Source organism: Molothrus aeneus, chromosome Z, assembly GCF_037042795.1.
Source record: "Molothrus aeneus isolate 106 chromosome Z, BPBGC_Maene_1.0, whole genome shotgun sequence".
In the NCBI taxonomy this organism is placed as follows: domain Eukaryota; kingdom Metazoa; phylum Chordata; class Aves; order Passeriformes; family Icteridae; genus Molothrus; species Molothrus aeneus.
This window is the reverse complement of record NC_089680.1, coordinates 51,669,306-51,687,741: the sequence shown is the minus strand read 5'-3', so window position 1 is coordinate 51,687,741 and position 18,436 is coordinate 51,669,306. Positions and strand designations below refer to the sequence as shown.

At 36.1% G+C, this 18,436-nt stretch overlaps 1 protein-coding gene across 1 annotated transcript in view; it reads right to left on the bottom strand.

The window, feature by feature from the left end:
* Window positions 1–544: 544 nt before the first annotated feature.
* The window catches only part of YTHDC2 (YTH N6-methyladenosine RNA binding protein C2), a 30,874-nt gene continuing 12,982 nt past the window's right edge, over window positions 545–18,436 (bottom strand). The window contains exons 11-30 of the mRNA XM_066569463.1: window positions 18,053–18,179; window positions 17,727–17,792; window positions 16,611–16,789; window positions 16,341–16,437; window positions 16,174–16,261; window positions 16,008–16,088; window positions 14,960–15,042; window positions 13,813–13,918; window positions 13,559–13,678; window positions 12,933–13,205; window positions 12,367–12,493; window positions 11,228–11,433; window positions 10,613–10,808; window positions 9,438–9,547; window positions 7,824–8,113; window positions 7,237–7,414; window positions 6,123–6,326; window positions 3,882–4,064; window positions 2,597–2,700; window positions 545–2,446 (exon numbers count right to left, since the gene is read on the bottom strand). Of these exons, the coding sequence (XP_066425560.1) occupies window positions 2,638–2,700; window positions 3,882–4,064; window positions 6,123–6,326; window positions 7,237–7,414; window positions 7,824–8,113; window positions 9,438–9,547; window positions 10,613–10,808; window positions 11,228–11,433; window positions 12,367–12,493; window positions 12,933–13,205; window positions 13,559–13,678; window positions 13,813–13,918; window positions 14,960–15,042; window positions 16,008–16,088; window positions 16,174–16,261; window positions 16,341–16,437; window positions 16,611–16,789; window positions 17,727–17,792; window positions 18,053–18,179 (2,777 nt within the window). The 3' untranslated portion in view covers window positions 545–2,446; window positions 2,597–2,637. The remainder of the gene's footprint in view (window positions 2,447–2,596; window positions 2,701–3,881; window positions 4,065–6,122; window positions 6,327–7,236; window positions 7,415–7,823; window positions 8,114–9,437; window positions 9,548–10,612; window positions 10,809–11,227; window positions 11,434–12,366; window positions 12,494–12,932; window positions 13,206–13,558; window positions 13,679–13,812; window positions 13,919–14,959; window positions 15,043–16,007; window positions 16,089–16,173; window positions 16,262–16,340; window positions 16,438–16,610; window positions 16,790–17,726; window positions 17,793–18,052; window positions 18,180–18,436) is intronic.

Sequence of the window (18,436 nt, the reverse complement as noted above, 5' to 3'; positions counted from 1 at the left end):
GTAGGCCACTTCTCACATTACACTTCATTTACCCTGGATCACCACCAAATGGTAGACAGCTGATTTTTTTCTCTAATTTAAGACCTCCAGAAGCAGTGTATCAGCCAGATCTATCCCTTCTGTATTTGGTACTAATTACCTGTAATCCAGCCAAACAAAGTATAAAAGCCCAGCTGCAGCAGGATTCACAGACTACAGGCAAGACAGAGACACGTATCTTAATGAACACAAGAAGTAGGAACCATTGTGTAACCCAGCTTCTCTCCAGTTTGGATCTGGATCTCAGTTCCATGCCGTACTTATCCTCACTTGAAATTAAAGAAGGAGGTCCTTAAGATATTCCAAATCCAGAGATAGTATTTTGTCTTACCTCTGTTACTCAGCACCTTCCCTCCCTCCACCAGTAGATGTGAACCAAACCCAAACTTCAACGGTTCCCTTAAACAGTAAATAGATACATCCCAACTGGCCCACAGGCAACTGGGAATGCTCCAAGAGACTGCAGAACAACTGCAGAGCCACTTCAAGCAAGATCAATACAAAATCCTTTATCTATAGTTTTATTATAAAATTTTTCATACAGGTTATTTGACAGCACGAAGACAACCAAAAAAAAACCCCAAAAACTGAAGGACAGAGAAAGGCACCAAGTCTAAAAAATCCAGTTTATGCCAAGTACCTTGTTCAATGAGAACACTGAGAAGCTGAACATTTTAGTACAGATTTTCTGCCTCCCTTCCATCAGTTTCAGATCTAGGGAAAAAACAACACATTCCAGCTTCTACTCTTACAAAGAAATAAGTTTACCTCTTAGGGTCCTTTTAATAAGGATTCCTCCAAATGCCATGTTAATGAACAGCAATGACTACTTTGATCATGTGGAGAGAAAAGGTAGCAGTCAGATAGGACATGACAAGCATGTCCTAGGCCTGTTTATGAAATTATTGCATCTTGACTGGCAGAGATAAGTAGCAACATGCAAAAATCTGACTGTTTTCTAAGAGCAGGGTTCCTGTAGGTTATATTTACTATTTTTATATAAATTAAAGAGGGTGCTAAACAAGTAATAAATGTCTCCCTAGAAAAAAAAAAAAAAGAGAGAGGAGATGGATTTTAAAGAACACTACTTGGTGCAAATGAGTCTTCAGTTCTGGATTCAAGATGAAAACATATTATACATATATTTTTTAAGATGTTTGTTTTTTTAATGCCTAAAGATCCCTTTTCTTTTAAATCTCTGGATACCTTTTTCATTTCCTTATCTTTCACAGCCATTCATATCCTTGGCAGCTTTTTTATTGACTGCACAAGGCCCTGCAGTAGCCTGTTTCAGGTCTAACTTAAATTTCTAATGATGCTGTGCCAGAGTTAATGAATACATGGGATAGTCTGAACAATGAGAACATCCTAAGAAGACATCAGAAACTAAGTAGAAGCTCAGAAGCAGAAAAAGCTCTCAGTTTAACTCAAGAATGAGCAACATTGCTGACAGTGAGCAGACTAAATTTGCAACAGCCTTACATTACAGTATGTTAATGACTTAGGAAAAGCCCAATAAATGAAAACAGCAGTAGTATAGAAGAAAGAAATGAACTTGAAAGACAAGGTATAGAAAGAAAAATTGAAGACTTCATTGAAAGATGAAGCAACTGGTGTCAATGTACTGGCAATTATTTTTTATTTTTTATAAAAGAAGTAGAAATCTTATAACAATGTTCAAGTTAGCGAACTACTAGAATACCATTTGGCCACAGGCCTCTGAAAGATTGTTTCAGCTTGTCAAAGTGTGAGTATTTTTCCGGGAAAAAAAATTGAAACTGGAAATACCACTGGATCAATCCACACTCAAAAAAGTCTCACACTTCTTTCCCTTCTGTATTTAAACTAGAATTCAAAAACTAGTGTTCTCCAGCTGTCTAGTTGTTTGTAATTTACTATATCCTTCTCTCTTGTACTATGGATACAGAAGTTCATCAAACAATTACAGAATCTCCCAACATATATGGAGACTTCTATTCTCAATTTATTTATTTTAATCAAACTGCAAGAATGATTAATTAACATTAAACTGGCTTCTTTGATACATTTATTGGATTGAGAATGCTTTAAATGTAAACTGTCTGCTGTGCTATTTTAAACCCACAAACAACTTACATGTGGTGCGCTGCTTTAAACTTAGTTTTGAACTTTACCACATTATCAAGTATCTGCCCACTACTGTAGAAAAAAAAATCAGTCAAAAAAAGACTCGTGAATAACCTTATTGACATTTTTTAAATCAAGGAAACACTGAAACAAACATAATTCCCTCTTTTTTTCACTGCTAGCTAAGAGCTAGCATGACTAAGAGCTTCAGGATTTCGTTTGTTGTGCCACCTTCTTCCTTATCTTGGTATTGTAGGCATGCTGCTGGTTCTAGTGGTTAGAGCTGATGTTTCAATGTCAGCTAAAAAAAATCAAAAGGAAGAAAACATTTAGTTCTCTGTGTACCTGTTCTTCCACAAGCTACAAATGACAGTACTGAAATGATATAGTGCATGTTGAGACCTTCTCCTCTACCATAAAACCAGAGTGCAATACATTAAATAATAACTACCTCGACTTCATTATCTGACAGGCTTAATGAGTTGAGTTTTTTCATTCCAAAGGAATATGGTCCCAAAGCTGCAGCAACTGCTCTCCAACTTGTGGTTCGAGCTCCTAGAAGCAATCAGGAAATTAAAAAATTTATTAGCACTGCTGCGATTGTGCATATAAAAACTATTTTTTACAAAATCCTTAGAAGAGGTTGCTGGTGGTCTTTCTGAAAGAATTGTTGCTTTTGCTATTGTGACTTATATTAGAACTATCCCTACAACAAGGGGTCAACAGCAGATTAGAAACATTCATAAGCAATCCTCATCTACCAGTTGTTTGGGGTTTTTTGTTTCAGGCAAGATGTCTCTCATAAAGAATTCTTAATGAAGATACCATCACTAGAACAGATGTGCCATACAATTTGTGCGTTCCACAGGCCACTTCCTTATTAACTAAAGATCATTATTCTCCATATTTTTAGGTTTAATTCCATTAAATGCAGTGGAGAATGTGGAAAGGCAGGTCACAGATAATGCAGTGGTTCTTGGTGGAATCACAGACAATAATATAAATCACTTATTTTTGATATTGTTCAGATTCTTTAGGTCTTAAGAGCCACTTAGAGGAGAAGCACTGTCAACTTCAACATGTGCTACATTCCTTTCCTTATTCTTACAATACTTTCCTTCCCTTATTTTTCAACTGAAGAGTTTTTGGGGAAGCAGTGAGAAGACAATACAAAAGTTTAGCTCCAGAATCTTGTATCAAGGAGATGTTTTGGGAGGGGACTGAGGAGAATGCAAAAACTGCTGCAGAGAATTCTTGTGCAAATTCTTTTCTGGCTTTTTGTACTTGCATTTAGCTTTAATAGATTGGAGAATAGTACTAAGCTTTATTCTGCCTCAAATATCAAGATTCTCTTGAGGCTTTACAGAAAATGCAAACCTCTAATTATGAACGGTTATTTGGGTATGACAGACTATTTTATCTCAGAGGACACATCTGAATCAAACAGGAAACAAACCTCCAGAAATTAAAAGAAAACCACCACCAACACTTCATTTATTTTGAAGAAATCCAGCTTTTTTTTTTTTTTTTAAATAACATTAAGCAAGAAACTGGTTTGATTTTAACAAATTCACTACTGCAACAGTAATTATGCATTAGCTGAAGCTACAATGCGCTCCAAGGAACTGTGATTCAGATTAATACATACATGAACACAGTTGAGTTAAAGGCTGAACAAGCTAATGAAGAAAACACAGTTCCACCAAGTAAAGAAGACTTTAGAAAAGAGTAACTACCTGACCATCTCTGCTTATTTGTACTTTCTTATTGTCATTCCAAGGGTTGAGCAAATGATGTGCAAACTGGAAAGGAATGCTTTCTTTTCGGATCCACTCCACCTTAAATACACCTCCAAATCCAGCAGATCCCCAGTCCTGACTTTTCTCACGCCCTATTGATGAACACATTCTAGCAAAACCCTGGAAAAAAATTTAAATATGAAAGAACAGACATAATGAGAGCACATCTATTTATGCTGGAATTAAATAAATGAGTGGACTTCATATGAAACTTTCAAATTAGTTTCAGTGATTGATTCAAACATTCACACACATGAAGCTGGATCTCCCAAAATGTTTACACCTAGAAAGTTGGAAGTATAATTTGTTTTTTCCACATCAAATATACCTTCTAGAATATGAGCATAAAGGATATCTTTCAATTAATCTTTCACAATTAACATTCAAGCAGCTTTTTAAAGCTTCATAACAGAGGTTGAAAAGCTGCTGTAAAAAGTGCAAGGTATCAAGATGAATGTTCTATGCCCATTAGCTATTCCTCGCTACTTGTACAAAATTCTTTCAAACATCCCTCCCTCCCTCCCTCCCTCCCTCCCTCCCTCCCTCCCTCCCTCCCTCCCTCCCTCCCTCCCTCCCTCCCTCCCTCCCTTCCTTCCTTCCTTCCTTCCTTCCTTCCTTCCTTCCTTCCTTCCTTCCTTCCTTCCTTCCTTCCTTCCTTCCTTCCTTCCTTCCTTCCTTCCTTCCTTCCTTCCTTCCTTCCTTTCCTTCCTTCCTTCCTTCTTTCCCTTATGCCCTCTTTGTTAACAAACATTCATATACAATTAAAAATGAGGAGCTGCTCTCCAAAGAAATAAGTTAAAGCTGCCAAAAGTTTCTTCTTTAATGAAGCTGAAAGAAATTCCAACAAGACAAGTATTCAGAAATGAAATGAAAGAAACCACAAATCCAAGATTGCATTTAATTTATTTAGGGATACCCTTTAAACACAGACCACAAACAAAACAAAAATAAACCCAGACCATGCACAATGTATCAACTGTTCACGCAAATTTACTCCAGTTATGACTTAGGAGTACAAGAGATGCAGTGCCCTGCCTAAGGTTACCAGCACACACTGTTGCTGTAAGTCATGTAGTCCTAGACAGCTCAAGCCTTAAATTAAAATAAATTAAAATTAATGAAAAGGAACAGAGGAAAAATACAGGTGGAAAGTAGAGACACCTGAGGCAAGAAAATATTATTAGAAATGTTAATCTCATGTTCCCATGAAGATAAGTGCATTGTCAAAACCGGAAGGGCAAGGCAACATAATCCATCTACATCCCGAGTTCCATGTGTCCTCTCCTCCCAGCTTTCTTGTCTAAGACCACCAATACAACAGCCCATTTTCAGATTCAAATGGAATGCTGAAAATTACTTTCCAATATGGCATTTGCCAAATCACTGTACACATACGTACATTTCACCACAATCCTTCAGTGGTATCATCAAGATCTCTATGTTTGGACTGGTTCATTAAATTTTAAGTTTAGTTGACTTCTATTAATAGTTTATAATATATAAAGAGGTAAATTGAACTTTCTTTACTTGGAGCAATAGAGTTTAGCAGGCTCTACAAAACAGTTTAACTGCAACTTTGTACTAGCAGGCCAAGTCTTTACCGTTAAACTGGCCACAAATACGTCAACAAACTGCTGACAAATACCTCACTAAATGTGAACTCAAGACAGCTCTGAAAGAAACATGGCCATGTCTTTCCAGCTTCCTAACTTTGAGAAACTACAGTTCCAGCAGAACAGTTTTTATTAAAACTTGTATTAAAGACATATGAGTTTCCTGGCTTTAGAAAGCTGTGACTTGATTGTATCTTCTTGTTCACTTACAACATTTATTTTGGCACGCAGAGAAAATGTCAGCAATTCCCTGCTTTGTATGGGTTTCTTTGTTTGTTCCACTGCTGCTGTTTTAAAGCATTTATGTAGGGTAGAAACATTATTCTGACTCATTATGTTTGGAGACAATCTAGTTTTATCCTTTGAGGGAAAAATCGAGTTCATTAAAAGAGACTACTGTGGAGAAGAATGAACTACTCTTCCTCAGCAATCAAGACACATTGGCACAGTACTTACTATGAAGTGAGAAGTCATAAGCAAAGCCCTCCATACTGTACACAGCCATTTGCTGCACTTTCCTAAACCATCAACCACTACCAATAGTTGGTATTAGCTAAGGACTCACCTGGAAGTGTCCAGACCCTTGAACAGAAAATACTAAGTAAACCATGCTGCTTTCCCAAAAGGCTCCATTCAGTTTTCGTTCATTACTTGGCATAGTGGACCATATACCCTTCTGCTGAGAAATCTCAATGTTCTGCAAGTTGCTACTTTTCATTATAAAGTACCGAACTGGCATATTTTGTCTTGGTGAAGGTGATTTGGAAGCCTGAAAGAATTAAATTAAATTAGTAAATACAATAAAAATACAATAAAAATAATAATACAATAACAAAAAATACAATAAAATAATAAATAAAATAAACCAAGCCTTGGCTCTGAAGTTCTACATGCATGCAGACAGACCTTTCAAGGAGTTTTTCTTCTCTTCTCCAAGGTTATACAAGAAATACACTATCAGCTGTTCCTGTCAGAATTGACTTGAAAGTATATTTACATCTATTTTACATTTTTAAGCATTTTTCAAAATTATAATTAATTCATGAGGGGCAGCAAACAATTATGGCAGAACAAGCCTACAGAGTCTAGTGATTAATTACAATTTTTTGAAGTCTGAGACAACTTCAGATGACACAAAATTAATCACTCTAGACTGTAGCCTGCAGCACACTTGCATTTCCATTTCCAGGAAACAAATTTTCTCCCTGTAACATTGGCTGAATTTAAAAAATACAGGGAGATTTATGAAAATAACCTCACTAAAAATGTATGCTTTAATAAATAATCATCAAAAAAACTGCCAAGCAGTCATAACGTTGCAGATAACACAAAACTTAAAGAGAATCAGTACCAATGTATGCTATAACAGAAACAGAGGAAGACAGAATCCACAGAATTCAGAAATGCATGTACTGTACACACTGTCACTGTCTTTTATACCAAGTTTCAAAAAAAAACCACCTCAAAATTGGATTTTTTTTTCTACTTTGAATAGCTTTTATAAAAAGATATTTATTCTTGATTTTTGATTCCAAAAGAAATATTATGTGGTTGTTAACAATGAAAATCTAAGTTAAGTTCTTAATTTATCAATACAATACCTGGTAGTTTCTGAAAGATATCAGCAAGAGATTCTATTAATTTTGAAGAGCATGGTAATTTGCTTTTAAGAACTGTACCTTTCCAGACATTGGAGAAGATGGACTAGCACAGGGGCTAGGGAAGCTACTGCTGTCTGCAGATTTCACTGATGATCGATCTGACCGGTCATCTGAAGTTTGTTTGGAGTGTAAAGTATTTTTTCGTTTGTACTTCTTTGGCTGATGAAGTATGGGACGTGTAGACCTCATCAGAACTCTAAAATGTAAAGGTAGATACACAACAGATCCTTTTTGGAAGAGGTCACAGAATAATTTATATCTACATATCAGCCTACTAGATGACCATATATATTAGTCATTCCAAAACATATTAAACACTAAATAAAAAAGGATGCATTCACTCTGTAATGGTTAAACCTCTTCTGCTACTTCCCAAGGAGTACAACTCATGGACACTATTTCTGACTGCTCTCCCAAACAGCCAGCATAGATATTAAATAATTCTCAATGAAATCACAACTAACAACACAGCACAGGGCAGTATCAAAGCTTTCAGCTGTATTTATATAGTTTCTTTCTTCTTAAAAGTAGCAAAAATTCAAGTGATGTTTTTACAGATAAATAAATTTACAAGCTACAGTCTCTGGAAGATCTCAACATCTTACTTTTCAGCATGAGAGGAGTCAGAGAATTCAGTTTCTGCTGTACTTCTCCTGGTGTTAATTGACCTCCATGTAGATGGTACAAGACGATCTTCAGAAGCCACAGGTCTTGGTCTCTGACCAATTCCTGAAGGCTGCTGCAAACCTGCAGACTGTTCTTCAGCAGTTAAAACAGCTACAACTGCTCTTACAATTGCTTCATCAGCTTGAGACCACGATTTAGAGGGAGCTCGCATGCGACGCAGAAATAAGCTATGCCACTTCCGTCTGAGTTGCAACACCAAGCCAGCAGCCTGTAATGAATTGCAGTTCTGTTAAAGACTAATAAATGTATCAGTTAGGCAAAGGGTATCCTATGTCCCTGCGTCTTTCCTATCAGGCAGCAGGTGGCATTCTGGCAAACTGAAAGGCAAGTCTAAGGGCTCGGGGTGGGGGTGGGGGGGGGGAGAAAACCTCACATTTAAATTATGCTGTTATCTTTTCTCTCCTCAGGTCCAAGATAATTTCTAAACCATTTCATGCTGCACCGCACAAAACTTTAAATTCTATTGTAAACACACAGGATTTTTCATTTTTCACTTTAAAAATTTATCTTTTCTTTAAAAGCAGTCTTTTCATGTCTAATGCCCTTCTGCCAGTTCAGTTTGTATTTATGGGCTCTTCAGACATACTTGATGGAAAAGACCTCTGGTTACTCTACCTTCTAACACAATCAGAGCTTCGCAATGACCAGAAGACTTGTATCCTCAAAGGCTAAGGCTCTTTTCTTCTTTTCATAAAACCTGACAGCAGTTTTCTTTCAGCAGCTCCAGTTTCAGGTGCTCCATTTTAGTCAATCAACTTAAGTCATCCTCTCAGAAGAGGACATACACAATATGCCACTTTTACTGTTCTCTCAGCTCCTGCTCAAATTTTGTCTAACCCAGCTCAAGCTAAGGTCTTGTGTGCTGGGAGAACCACACAGGCAATACAGGTGACCACAAACAGCAGAAGAGCCATTATACAGCCACTACTCCTGCACCTTGCTGCTCCCTGCAGCCATTTTCTTTTGTCTGGCAGTTTCTTTAGAATCTCCTAACTTCTGGAAATGGATCAAACTGCCAGGCTGGAAATCATAAAACATCAGATACCCAAATTGCTTCTGAAGCAAATCCAACAGCAGCTGACTGCTGAGGCTTTCCTGCTTCCCAGTGTGATATGTAGGACAGCTGCACCATGACAGAGGAAGAAGGATGAACACTTGCAGTTGGCTAGGTAACTAATTCTTTCTTCCTTTTTGCTCACAGGTGCAAGATTTAAGAATTATGGGTTGTATCAATCCATAGGAAGCCCTACAACTTGGATGTTGAATATGTGAATTCACGCAAATGACTAGCCTGGGCAAAAGAAGATTGAATCCGTGTTTGTGTGTTTTTCATATTTCTTACTGAACTCATGAAATAAAAGTTAACTAAAAGATAGTGTGTTTTCCTGTAAATTTGAGAGACTTGAAGGGATCACAATAGCCATTCTTACAGCAAATCTTTGGCTATCCAACTGTTTTAAGAATCTTTTTAGGATGGTATGGCATAAATATTCTTCTACACAAAACAAGCATGGAAGTGATAGATTACGTACCTCAGAGTCCAGTTTGAGGTGGAGCCATTCATCTAGCTTCAGTAATGATACATTAGAAGTTGTTCTGTCCTCCATCTCACTGTCACTGCTACCACTGGATACCCTGTCTCCTGAATTAAGTATAAAAAATGCATTAACATTTCTGTATTATTTACATTCACATACAAAAACTCGAACATCACTATATTACCAGCAATAAGCTAATTTTCCTTCTAAATTTTCACTTAAAATGTAAACATTTGTAAACACACTTTTTCATTTCTGCATATACATCCCAGGGAAGGTCTTTGCATCAGTTAGAAGACCAGGTTCCCACACCTCCTAAGAGCCCTACTACATAAACACCCATACTGATGTGATCTGACTCTTTCATTTCACCAATAACAAGCCATTATCAAAGTTTTGCCTGAAGTTGTTTGTAAAACCACATATTGCTCTATGCTTTCTATCTTAGTATAACGATAAGAAAAAAAAAATATAAATGCACATGGCTATTTAGGATTCCTTTTTCAAAGTGCAATTCAATCAGCATTAACATTATTTTAAGGGTAACAGTTTCAGAGCAATCAGGAAAGTCAGCCTGGACTCTTACTTCAAGCTAGTATTTCTACAGAACTGACAACAGATAAGATTATTTTTGTTTCTATTCTTACAGCACGCCATTTAAATATGAAAAAAAGAAATTTTAATAAATTGTCTACTAATTCTAGCTAATAATTTGGCTAACTGACATTAAAAGTTATCAGTAGAAAATAATCTTTAAAATGCATGTGTCAACTGAAAGCAATATGATTATTTGCCACATTAACTGTAACTATATTATTCAGTTTGAATCATCTGGTTCAAAGTATCAAATAAACCAGGCTGTAGAGAAAATATACATACTACATTTCTCAGCATTAGTACTGTCTTTAAACATTTTGGTTACATTTTTTATTTTTTTGAAAACTATCCTGTAATTTCTGAGACTCCAGAATCGTACAAGGATTCACAAAACTCAAGACATTTGTTACACAGCCTATAAATTATTCCTGAACAGCTACAGGAACTATATATAGCTCTGTATTTCAAGAAATAGCCAAATTATGTAGAAAATAGACTTGCAAAATAAGTTTTCCAAATCACATACTAGTATAATACCAACACAAACATTCCAAATCCAGACTCTGGTATACCTTGACAGGATGAACATGCCTGTAAAGCATTACTTGGTAACCTAGCTGGTCCACAGAAGAGAGCCACAGTGATGGGTGTTACAACAGAACAGCACCTGATGTTTGCTATCCTGTGAGCTCTCGTCATTTCATCGTATATCAGCCAGTCTGTAGGGAGTGCCTGAACAGCTGCAGTTTGGCCATTCACTGGGGGAATCTGTGCAAGAGCAAATAAGACTAGGTTATTTTATCATCTATGTGTCATTAAAATAAATTTTAAACTTAGTTCCTACTTTATGTATGTAGAAATAAATACATAAATATTTACATACACAAGAAAAGCACAAGTATATTCAACTAGACTTAAAAGTTATCCTATCATCTTGAAGAAAAATATTTTGCTTTAAAAGAGGATCTAAAGAAGTATCAGTTTCAGAGCAGAACTTTTTCTTCATAACAATAAGCAGAGATTGTTACCCCATCCAAATACTTATACAACTAGCTTTTTCTTTTAATATTTTGTCTTGTTCCACTTAGCACGACTAACTGAAATACTGGAAAAATACATCAACTCCAATTTTTCATTCTACCACCCGCCAGAAAAAATATTTCCTAAAACGTTCAAAGTGTCTTTACCTTTTTATACTGAGGTTGACTAAGAACAGAGGTTGGATGAAATCGCACTTTCTTCTCCTTTGGTGCAGTTAAAACCAGGCTCTCTCGGTCTACATGCACGAGATTGGGATACATCCCAGCCACTAAGGCAGCTTTAACTACAGCCCAGTTTTCAGAGTTAGCATTAACATCTCTAATATCAGCTCCTGCTCTGGCTCTAACAAAACCTGAAGAAAGAAGGAGATCAAAACTGTGTTATATTTGCTTGTATTTAAGATCTTTTTTGCTTCTCAAAAGGAATTTGAAAAACAAAAATTAAATAAACTACAAATTAGTTGCATTTTTCACAACTGCCAACATTAACAGCACCCTTACACTGAACTCCTTCCTGATAAGGGGTTTCATACTAATGCAAAATAGAACTACTTTTTACAATACTTCTTAACAGAATATTAGAAATTGTGTAATTTAATTGCAACTTGATTACAACTTAGCATGAGTGGACCCTGCCTAAAACCTAGAGTAGGTGAACTTTAAATATAGTGCAGGTGAACTGTTTGTTAGCATGAACAGCTAAGCAGGGGAAGTATAAGATATCTCTGGATAAAGGATGAGACCTTGGAAGTGGCCCAAGGCTGGCTGAAGCTGTAATATAAGAGCAGGTGATGGGCTGCCCACACTGAGTTAGTGGAAGACCCCAGACCATAAACTGCCATTGGATCAAGAGAAGCATGCAAGGAACAAGCAGGGCACGTGAAGATCAGGCACACTGACAGTAAAGGATAAAGGGATTTCATTATTCAGGACACTCTCCAGGGACATCCAGCTTGAGCTGAAATTAACTGACTCTGCCTCAGAACCTAGGGTCTGAACTCATTTTAACAACTGCCTCAGGAAAAAATTTACTAGAATGTAAAAACCCAAGGAAACATGTCTCACACTGCAAGACAGCAAGATGTTGAACAATCGGGGTGCTTTCAGTTATGCCTGCTGTTCCCCAGCCACATTTTCTTACCCTACCATCTCCCCCATGCCCAGCATGAATATGTACTGGTCTTTTTCAACAAAAGGAAGGAAAATGACAAGTAAACACTACTTTCCTTACAATTTGTAAACACTTAACTCTAAAATTATGTTAGAACTTTTTCTAACATATTTACCTGAGGCTCTAAGCTGACCAAGCAACTGTGTTCTCATTCCTACGATGATTTGCATTGTGGCTTGAGACAGGAAGTTCTTTTCACAGAAGGCTCTCTCCCAGCCATCACTGCGTGCCTTCTGCCATGCCTGTAAAGAATAATTTTTTAACATTTGCCTACTAATTTAAATATCTAAAATTCAAAAATGCAGAGTTCTAAAAGCTACATTTATGTCACTAAAATTAACCAAAGTAAATGTATCGAACCTGATTTATTTAACTACTAGATTTTTTTTTTCCCATTCCCTCACTGAAATATAATGATAATTAATTTATTTTAAGTACATTATGTTATTATAGAGATCACTATGTCAAGGTCGCTATTTTAAGTTACCCATGTAACAGGATATAAAGTGGCATCTTGCTGGAACTTACAGAATTTAATCAGGTTTGAAAAGGTCACACAAAATGTGTCCCCCAGAATGTGAGTCCAATATACAGGAAGGCCACAATCTACCACTCTATGTCCAGTTTGGTTGGTAGGTCATTTACTCTGATGTGTGAACAGTCCTTGTTATGAAAGGATACCTGAAAAGCCCTGAGAAGCACCATGTGGTCGCTGAAGGTTCCTGCAGTGAAACACTTCCTGCACAGCATGGCCGCACGCTTTTGAGAGGCCAGCATGGGCAGCACAAAAGGGTCTCGGTAGGCAAGAGCACAGGCAATGGTCAGGACAGGATCCAGGCACTTCAAAACAACGGCGCACAACACCATTTTACCGAGGTGTGGCTCCACTGGCAATTCAGTGAGATGATAACCAAGTTCAGTGAGATCTTCCCAAGGGTCCATGGCATCTATAGTCTGTTTGAAAGAAGAAAAAAGGTGGGGATGTAGGGAAAAGGGGAAGAAGGGGTAAGGGGGCAAAATTAATTTACAATGAAAGCAGAAAAGATATTAATTACATCACCTGGATTTGCTCCCAAACACTAAAGACGCAAGTCAAATTAGTTTCAATTAAGATTTTACAGTAGTCCCTTCCTTTAACATGGAAAAATACATACACACACACACAAAATGAAAACAAACAAAAATTCAAAGCATCCTTAAGTAAGTGAACAAGACTTTCAGTACAATTAAAAGTCAGTAAGATATGTTACCACACCACAAATACTAATTAAACATAACTCCCATCTAAATTGTATTCCTCTGCTGACCTTGAGCATTTGCAGAGCATTTTTCACAATGAAAGCTGGTGGAGGATCAGGAGCTTTCAAAAGAAAGTCAACAACTGAACAATTAATTGGAGCCAGAAGTTTTGTGTGTAAACAAAGCTCCTGCAAATTAAAAAGAAGAAAAATACTATTAAGGTTTGGGAAGGAGAAAATACTTACACACCTTTTTGGAGTTATTAGTATGGTCTGGTGATAATACATTTTTTAGAAGTTGTAACTTCTAAGTGAACACACACCTGAAGTGGCATTCTTAGAAGTTCTGGAGTCTGAAATTCCAACATATTCTCAAATCGGAGCCTACTGAAGAGACGAAAACAGACTCCAGGCTGACAGCGCCCAGCCCTGGAAAATAAAATGTGGGAAGCTGTGAAAATTAGAGTTTCTTTTTTATAAAAACCCAACCAAACAAAAAACAACCCACAAAAACTTAGAATGCAATTGCAGAAGAAGGTCTAAGAGAATGGTAATTTTGTTGTCAAGAGGAAGTCCCTCACATGAATTAAAAGAGTTTTCCAGTACATTAATTATTTATGACAGTGTGGAAATTTATATAATTTTATTATAAGAAAATACTTATAATTTTATTATAAGAAAAATCTGGACCAAAAAAAAAAAGCAAGACCTATCTAAATAAAGTGATGTAATTTTGCTAACTTGAGATCAATCCACACCTCAGTCATCTTTTGCCATAGGGAACCTAAGTTGGAAACTTTGTTTCTTCCTCTTTAAATTCCCCAGTTAGAAGTCTAGATGTAAATGGTAAAATGAAGACCCAAAAACATGTGAATGAAGGAACAGAGACAGCAAATGCTCACAATTCATGCTTAAAAACCTGGAGGATAATGACAACATTTTATCTCCAAACGGGCATTTGTTGCTGTCTACACACATAACTTCTCAGCCCTAACTCACTGCGCTGGGAAGAATATGATCTTGAGCATCCTGGTGAATATACAAAGTCATGAATACTCTGGAGCTGGTCAATAAGGAATCACTGCTCTGTGTCACTTCTAAAAAAGGGATGCTAGGATATCAATTAAAAACGAGCAGTAGGCAGTCCTTTGCCCACAGACAAGTTACTGTGGCTGCTGGTGCTACATGGCAGAAAGAGGAATTAAGTTCACAGGGGACAACAACCTAGACCTAATATAAGTTCTGGGACATTCTTGAGTGCTGCTTCTCTGTATCTTGGGAAATCAGTCCAAGAAAATACATGCTGACTCTTTGTTTACTGCAGAGAAGAAGTATTAGCCATTGTTCAACATGACACTGGACTAGCCTAGAAAAATTACCCAGTGTGGCTGCTATAGGTTTGCAATTTACTCTTAATATATGGGATGATGGATATCTGCAAAATAAAAATCAGTATGAAGCATTTATTACCTGCCTTTTCTCTGGATAGCACTGGCTTTTGAAATCCACACCATCTTCAGCATTGTAACACAACTCAGTGCATCAAAAGACTTCTATAAAAGCACAGCAAGGAACATAAAACCATGATTAACCATGATACGTGATATAAAAAGTTATTATTAAGCTTTTAACAGAAGTTCTTTGAAAAATAGAAAAAATAATTTGAACAAACATCAGCAGCTTCTGGCACAAAGGTATGCTCTGAAGTACCTCCTTTCAATTGAATTGATAATGTATGTTTTGCATTATCTTTGTGCCATACTTTCCTAAATTGAAGTTTTCTTTCTAGTCTCAGGAGGTAATTTTGAATGAATAAAATTATATCATATATATCAAATTTATTACAAAATCAATAAAATCAAAATACAGACTGTATTTTGAATTATCACAAATCAGGAAAAAAACATGTTGTTGTATTGATTAAAGTCTTCTTTGTCTCACTTGGAAATCACATCCTTATTTTCTTACATTTGATGCAAAGTTACAGAAAAACTGTATTACCACAGCAACTTTAGAAATTTGGCATGTATCTCCTCTATGAAATCCAACTTCATTTTCAAAGACATAGGTCTTAAACTACCTCATCATACTGTATCTCCTTCACACGTAATTTGTGAATGGGCATTCAACACATCATAAGCAATACTTAAACACTTAATGGCTTTGATTCGGACTTGACACAATAGTAGGACAAAGGGAACTCCCAGTGCTCTCTTAAGTCTCAGGATGTTGGTGGTCTAAACAGATGGACTTGTTTAAAACAACTAACAGAAACTATAAATTAAAAAAAAATACATTAGCATATCAATCTACAACAGTTTTTACAAGGTTTATCAAAAGCTAATTATTTACAGTATTTGTAATAAAATAAATGTCAAAACCTCTGTGATCTTTGTTACTTGACATGCACTAGCTGTCAGCCTACTATAAGAAAACAGTCCTCTAAAATTTACCTATTATGTATTGTAGAATAACACTAGGACGTTTACTTGTCAGAGAAAGTTTTAACCAATCATACCTCTTTCACCTTGCCTGAGTCAATAACAAATACAACATCATTGACTGTTATGCTGGTTTCTGCTATATTTGTAGAAAGAATCTGCAAGTAAAACAACCAAAACTGTAGTTAAAAGCAAAGACAAAAGAGAATAATACGGTATCTGATAAAGCGCTCTAAAACTTACTATTTTGCGCACACCAGGAGGTGGACTTTTAAGCACTTTCTTCTGATCCGAAGTCTGCATATTTGAATGAAGCATGAAAACCTGGTATCTAGTGCGAGACAAAGAGTACATTTAAGTATTTTTAAAGACACAATGAAAACCCCAACCATAGGAACCAGAGACTTTACCTGTGCGCATTGTCAGCAAATCTCCTGTCGTCAAATAGAATACGGTCCCTCAGGCTAACTATCTCATCATATCCAGGAAGAAATATTAAAATCGCTCCTGAAAAAGAAGGGGGTTGGCAGAGTTAAGCAGCAAATTCACTTAAAATACACATCAGTACTGTGCAGAGTAGCATTTGGTAGCATTACCTATTTAGTGTTTCCAAAAGAAGGGCACAATTCATCAAAGGCTGAAAGTACAGTCATCTATTGGGAGTGTGTGTTCATACTTACCGGTCTCAGAACTATGACAGATGTTATAAAGTAAGTGCATAATAAGGTCAAGATCCACTTTTTCATCATCAAAACTGTGATGATAAGCTGTCAACAGCTCTCTGTCCTCTGCACTAAGGTCACTACCACTTGTTCGGACCAGGGAACTTTCATCCAGATTTCCAAATCCTGCTGAAGCACTAAAATAGAAAAATGCACAGACCAGAGCCAAGTCCGCTTGTTTCAGGTTTGCATTCAGACAGCAAGTAAACTTAGATCAACAACAAGACTACTCCTTTCAAATTTAAATTTTAAAGAGTAGCAGAACAGCATCTTCAAAATACTATTACTGTTCACTGATTTAAGTGTAATCCAACAAAGCATGAAACTTCAATTTTTAGCATAACTTTACTTTTCTTACTCTTTATTGAAACACAGCCATAAGCAAAGTGCCAGAATTCAAAGTATAAAGACACTACATGTTTACCTGTTAAATAAAAAGTATTTAAAAGAAACGTTTGCCCAAATGTTTTCCTCACATGAACAGATACTATGCAAATGGAAACTACACTAAAAAGTGCTCTAAAAACACTGGTCTCTACCAAATGATAACTGAACTGTAACTGTAAGATAATCAGAAACCAATTCTTAAATGACCTAGTGTAAATGTTACTTGTATTAAATTTCTTTAATATGGCTACTATGTATAGACAACAATGTATAGATAAAAACAACAGGTTTGTTTCCTAAATAAGCATCTAAATTAAAATGGTACATGGTGGAATCATTATCTCTATTTATCTAAGTCAGTATATTCATATCCTGCCTAGACATATAATCATGATAGCAATGCCCACATCAAAATGATAAAAAATAACAATATGAAAGAAGTCTACACAACTCTAACTATATTTATCCTAGGATTTGCAAACATAATCAATGAAATACACTGAATAAAAACACCATTTTTTTTTTTAAGAGCATCTTTTTGAAACATTCCTGGTCTCAAATAAATCCTGCTATTTAGGTCAGATTTAAAGGCATAAAAAGCTAAAAATTGTTCTGATTAAAAGACAAAATTCCAATTTCCCTTCAACATTTCCCTTCAACTGTTTCTGCAAAGTAGTTATAGCTTACCTGTAGGATTCCAACAGGTCAACAACCTCGGTCTGTCCAAAGTGCTTAGCCCAGTCCACAGCCATCCTGAAAAAATACACAGAAATCTTTTTTAAACTTCTCACTTCAAAAGACACACAGCCTAAGACTCTGAATTAAGAATGCAATTTATAATTTCCAGATTAAAATGTGATAAACAGAAATTAGAAAATGCTTTGAATGTCAAAATTTACTATTGCATATAGTAGTCTATTAAGTTAGCAATTGGTTTAAATGTTGAAGAAAATTCTTTCTCATTTGTATATTGACAAATGAATCTGTGTTTTGGTTTGTCTGTTTGTTTTTACCAGCCATTAGAAGATCTGCAGTGGATATTTGCTCCCATACTGATCAGCTGCTCTACTTGACTCAAAAAGCCTCTCCCTGAAGCAATCATTAATGCAGTCGCGCTGGTTTCACTGTGCCTATAATCAACTGAGAATTACAAATAAATAAATAAACAAATAAACCAGCAAACCAGATAAAAACATTCTTACTTTTTCACCTAAATGTGGTATGAATGTGGCTTACATGACTTTTAAAATCTAGGCCAGAGAGAATTTGTTTTCTGACTTCATCCCACCATTCAGTTTGCATGAATTTAACACTACTTGAGACACACTGTAACATCTGTTAATATTTCAAACCAAGTACAAACAAAAAATTACTAAACAATTCATTAATTCTGCTAA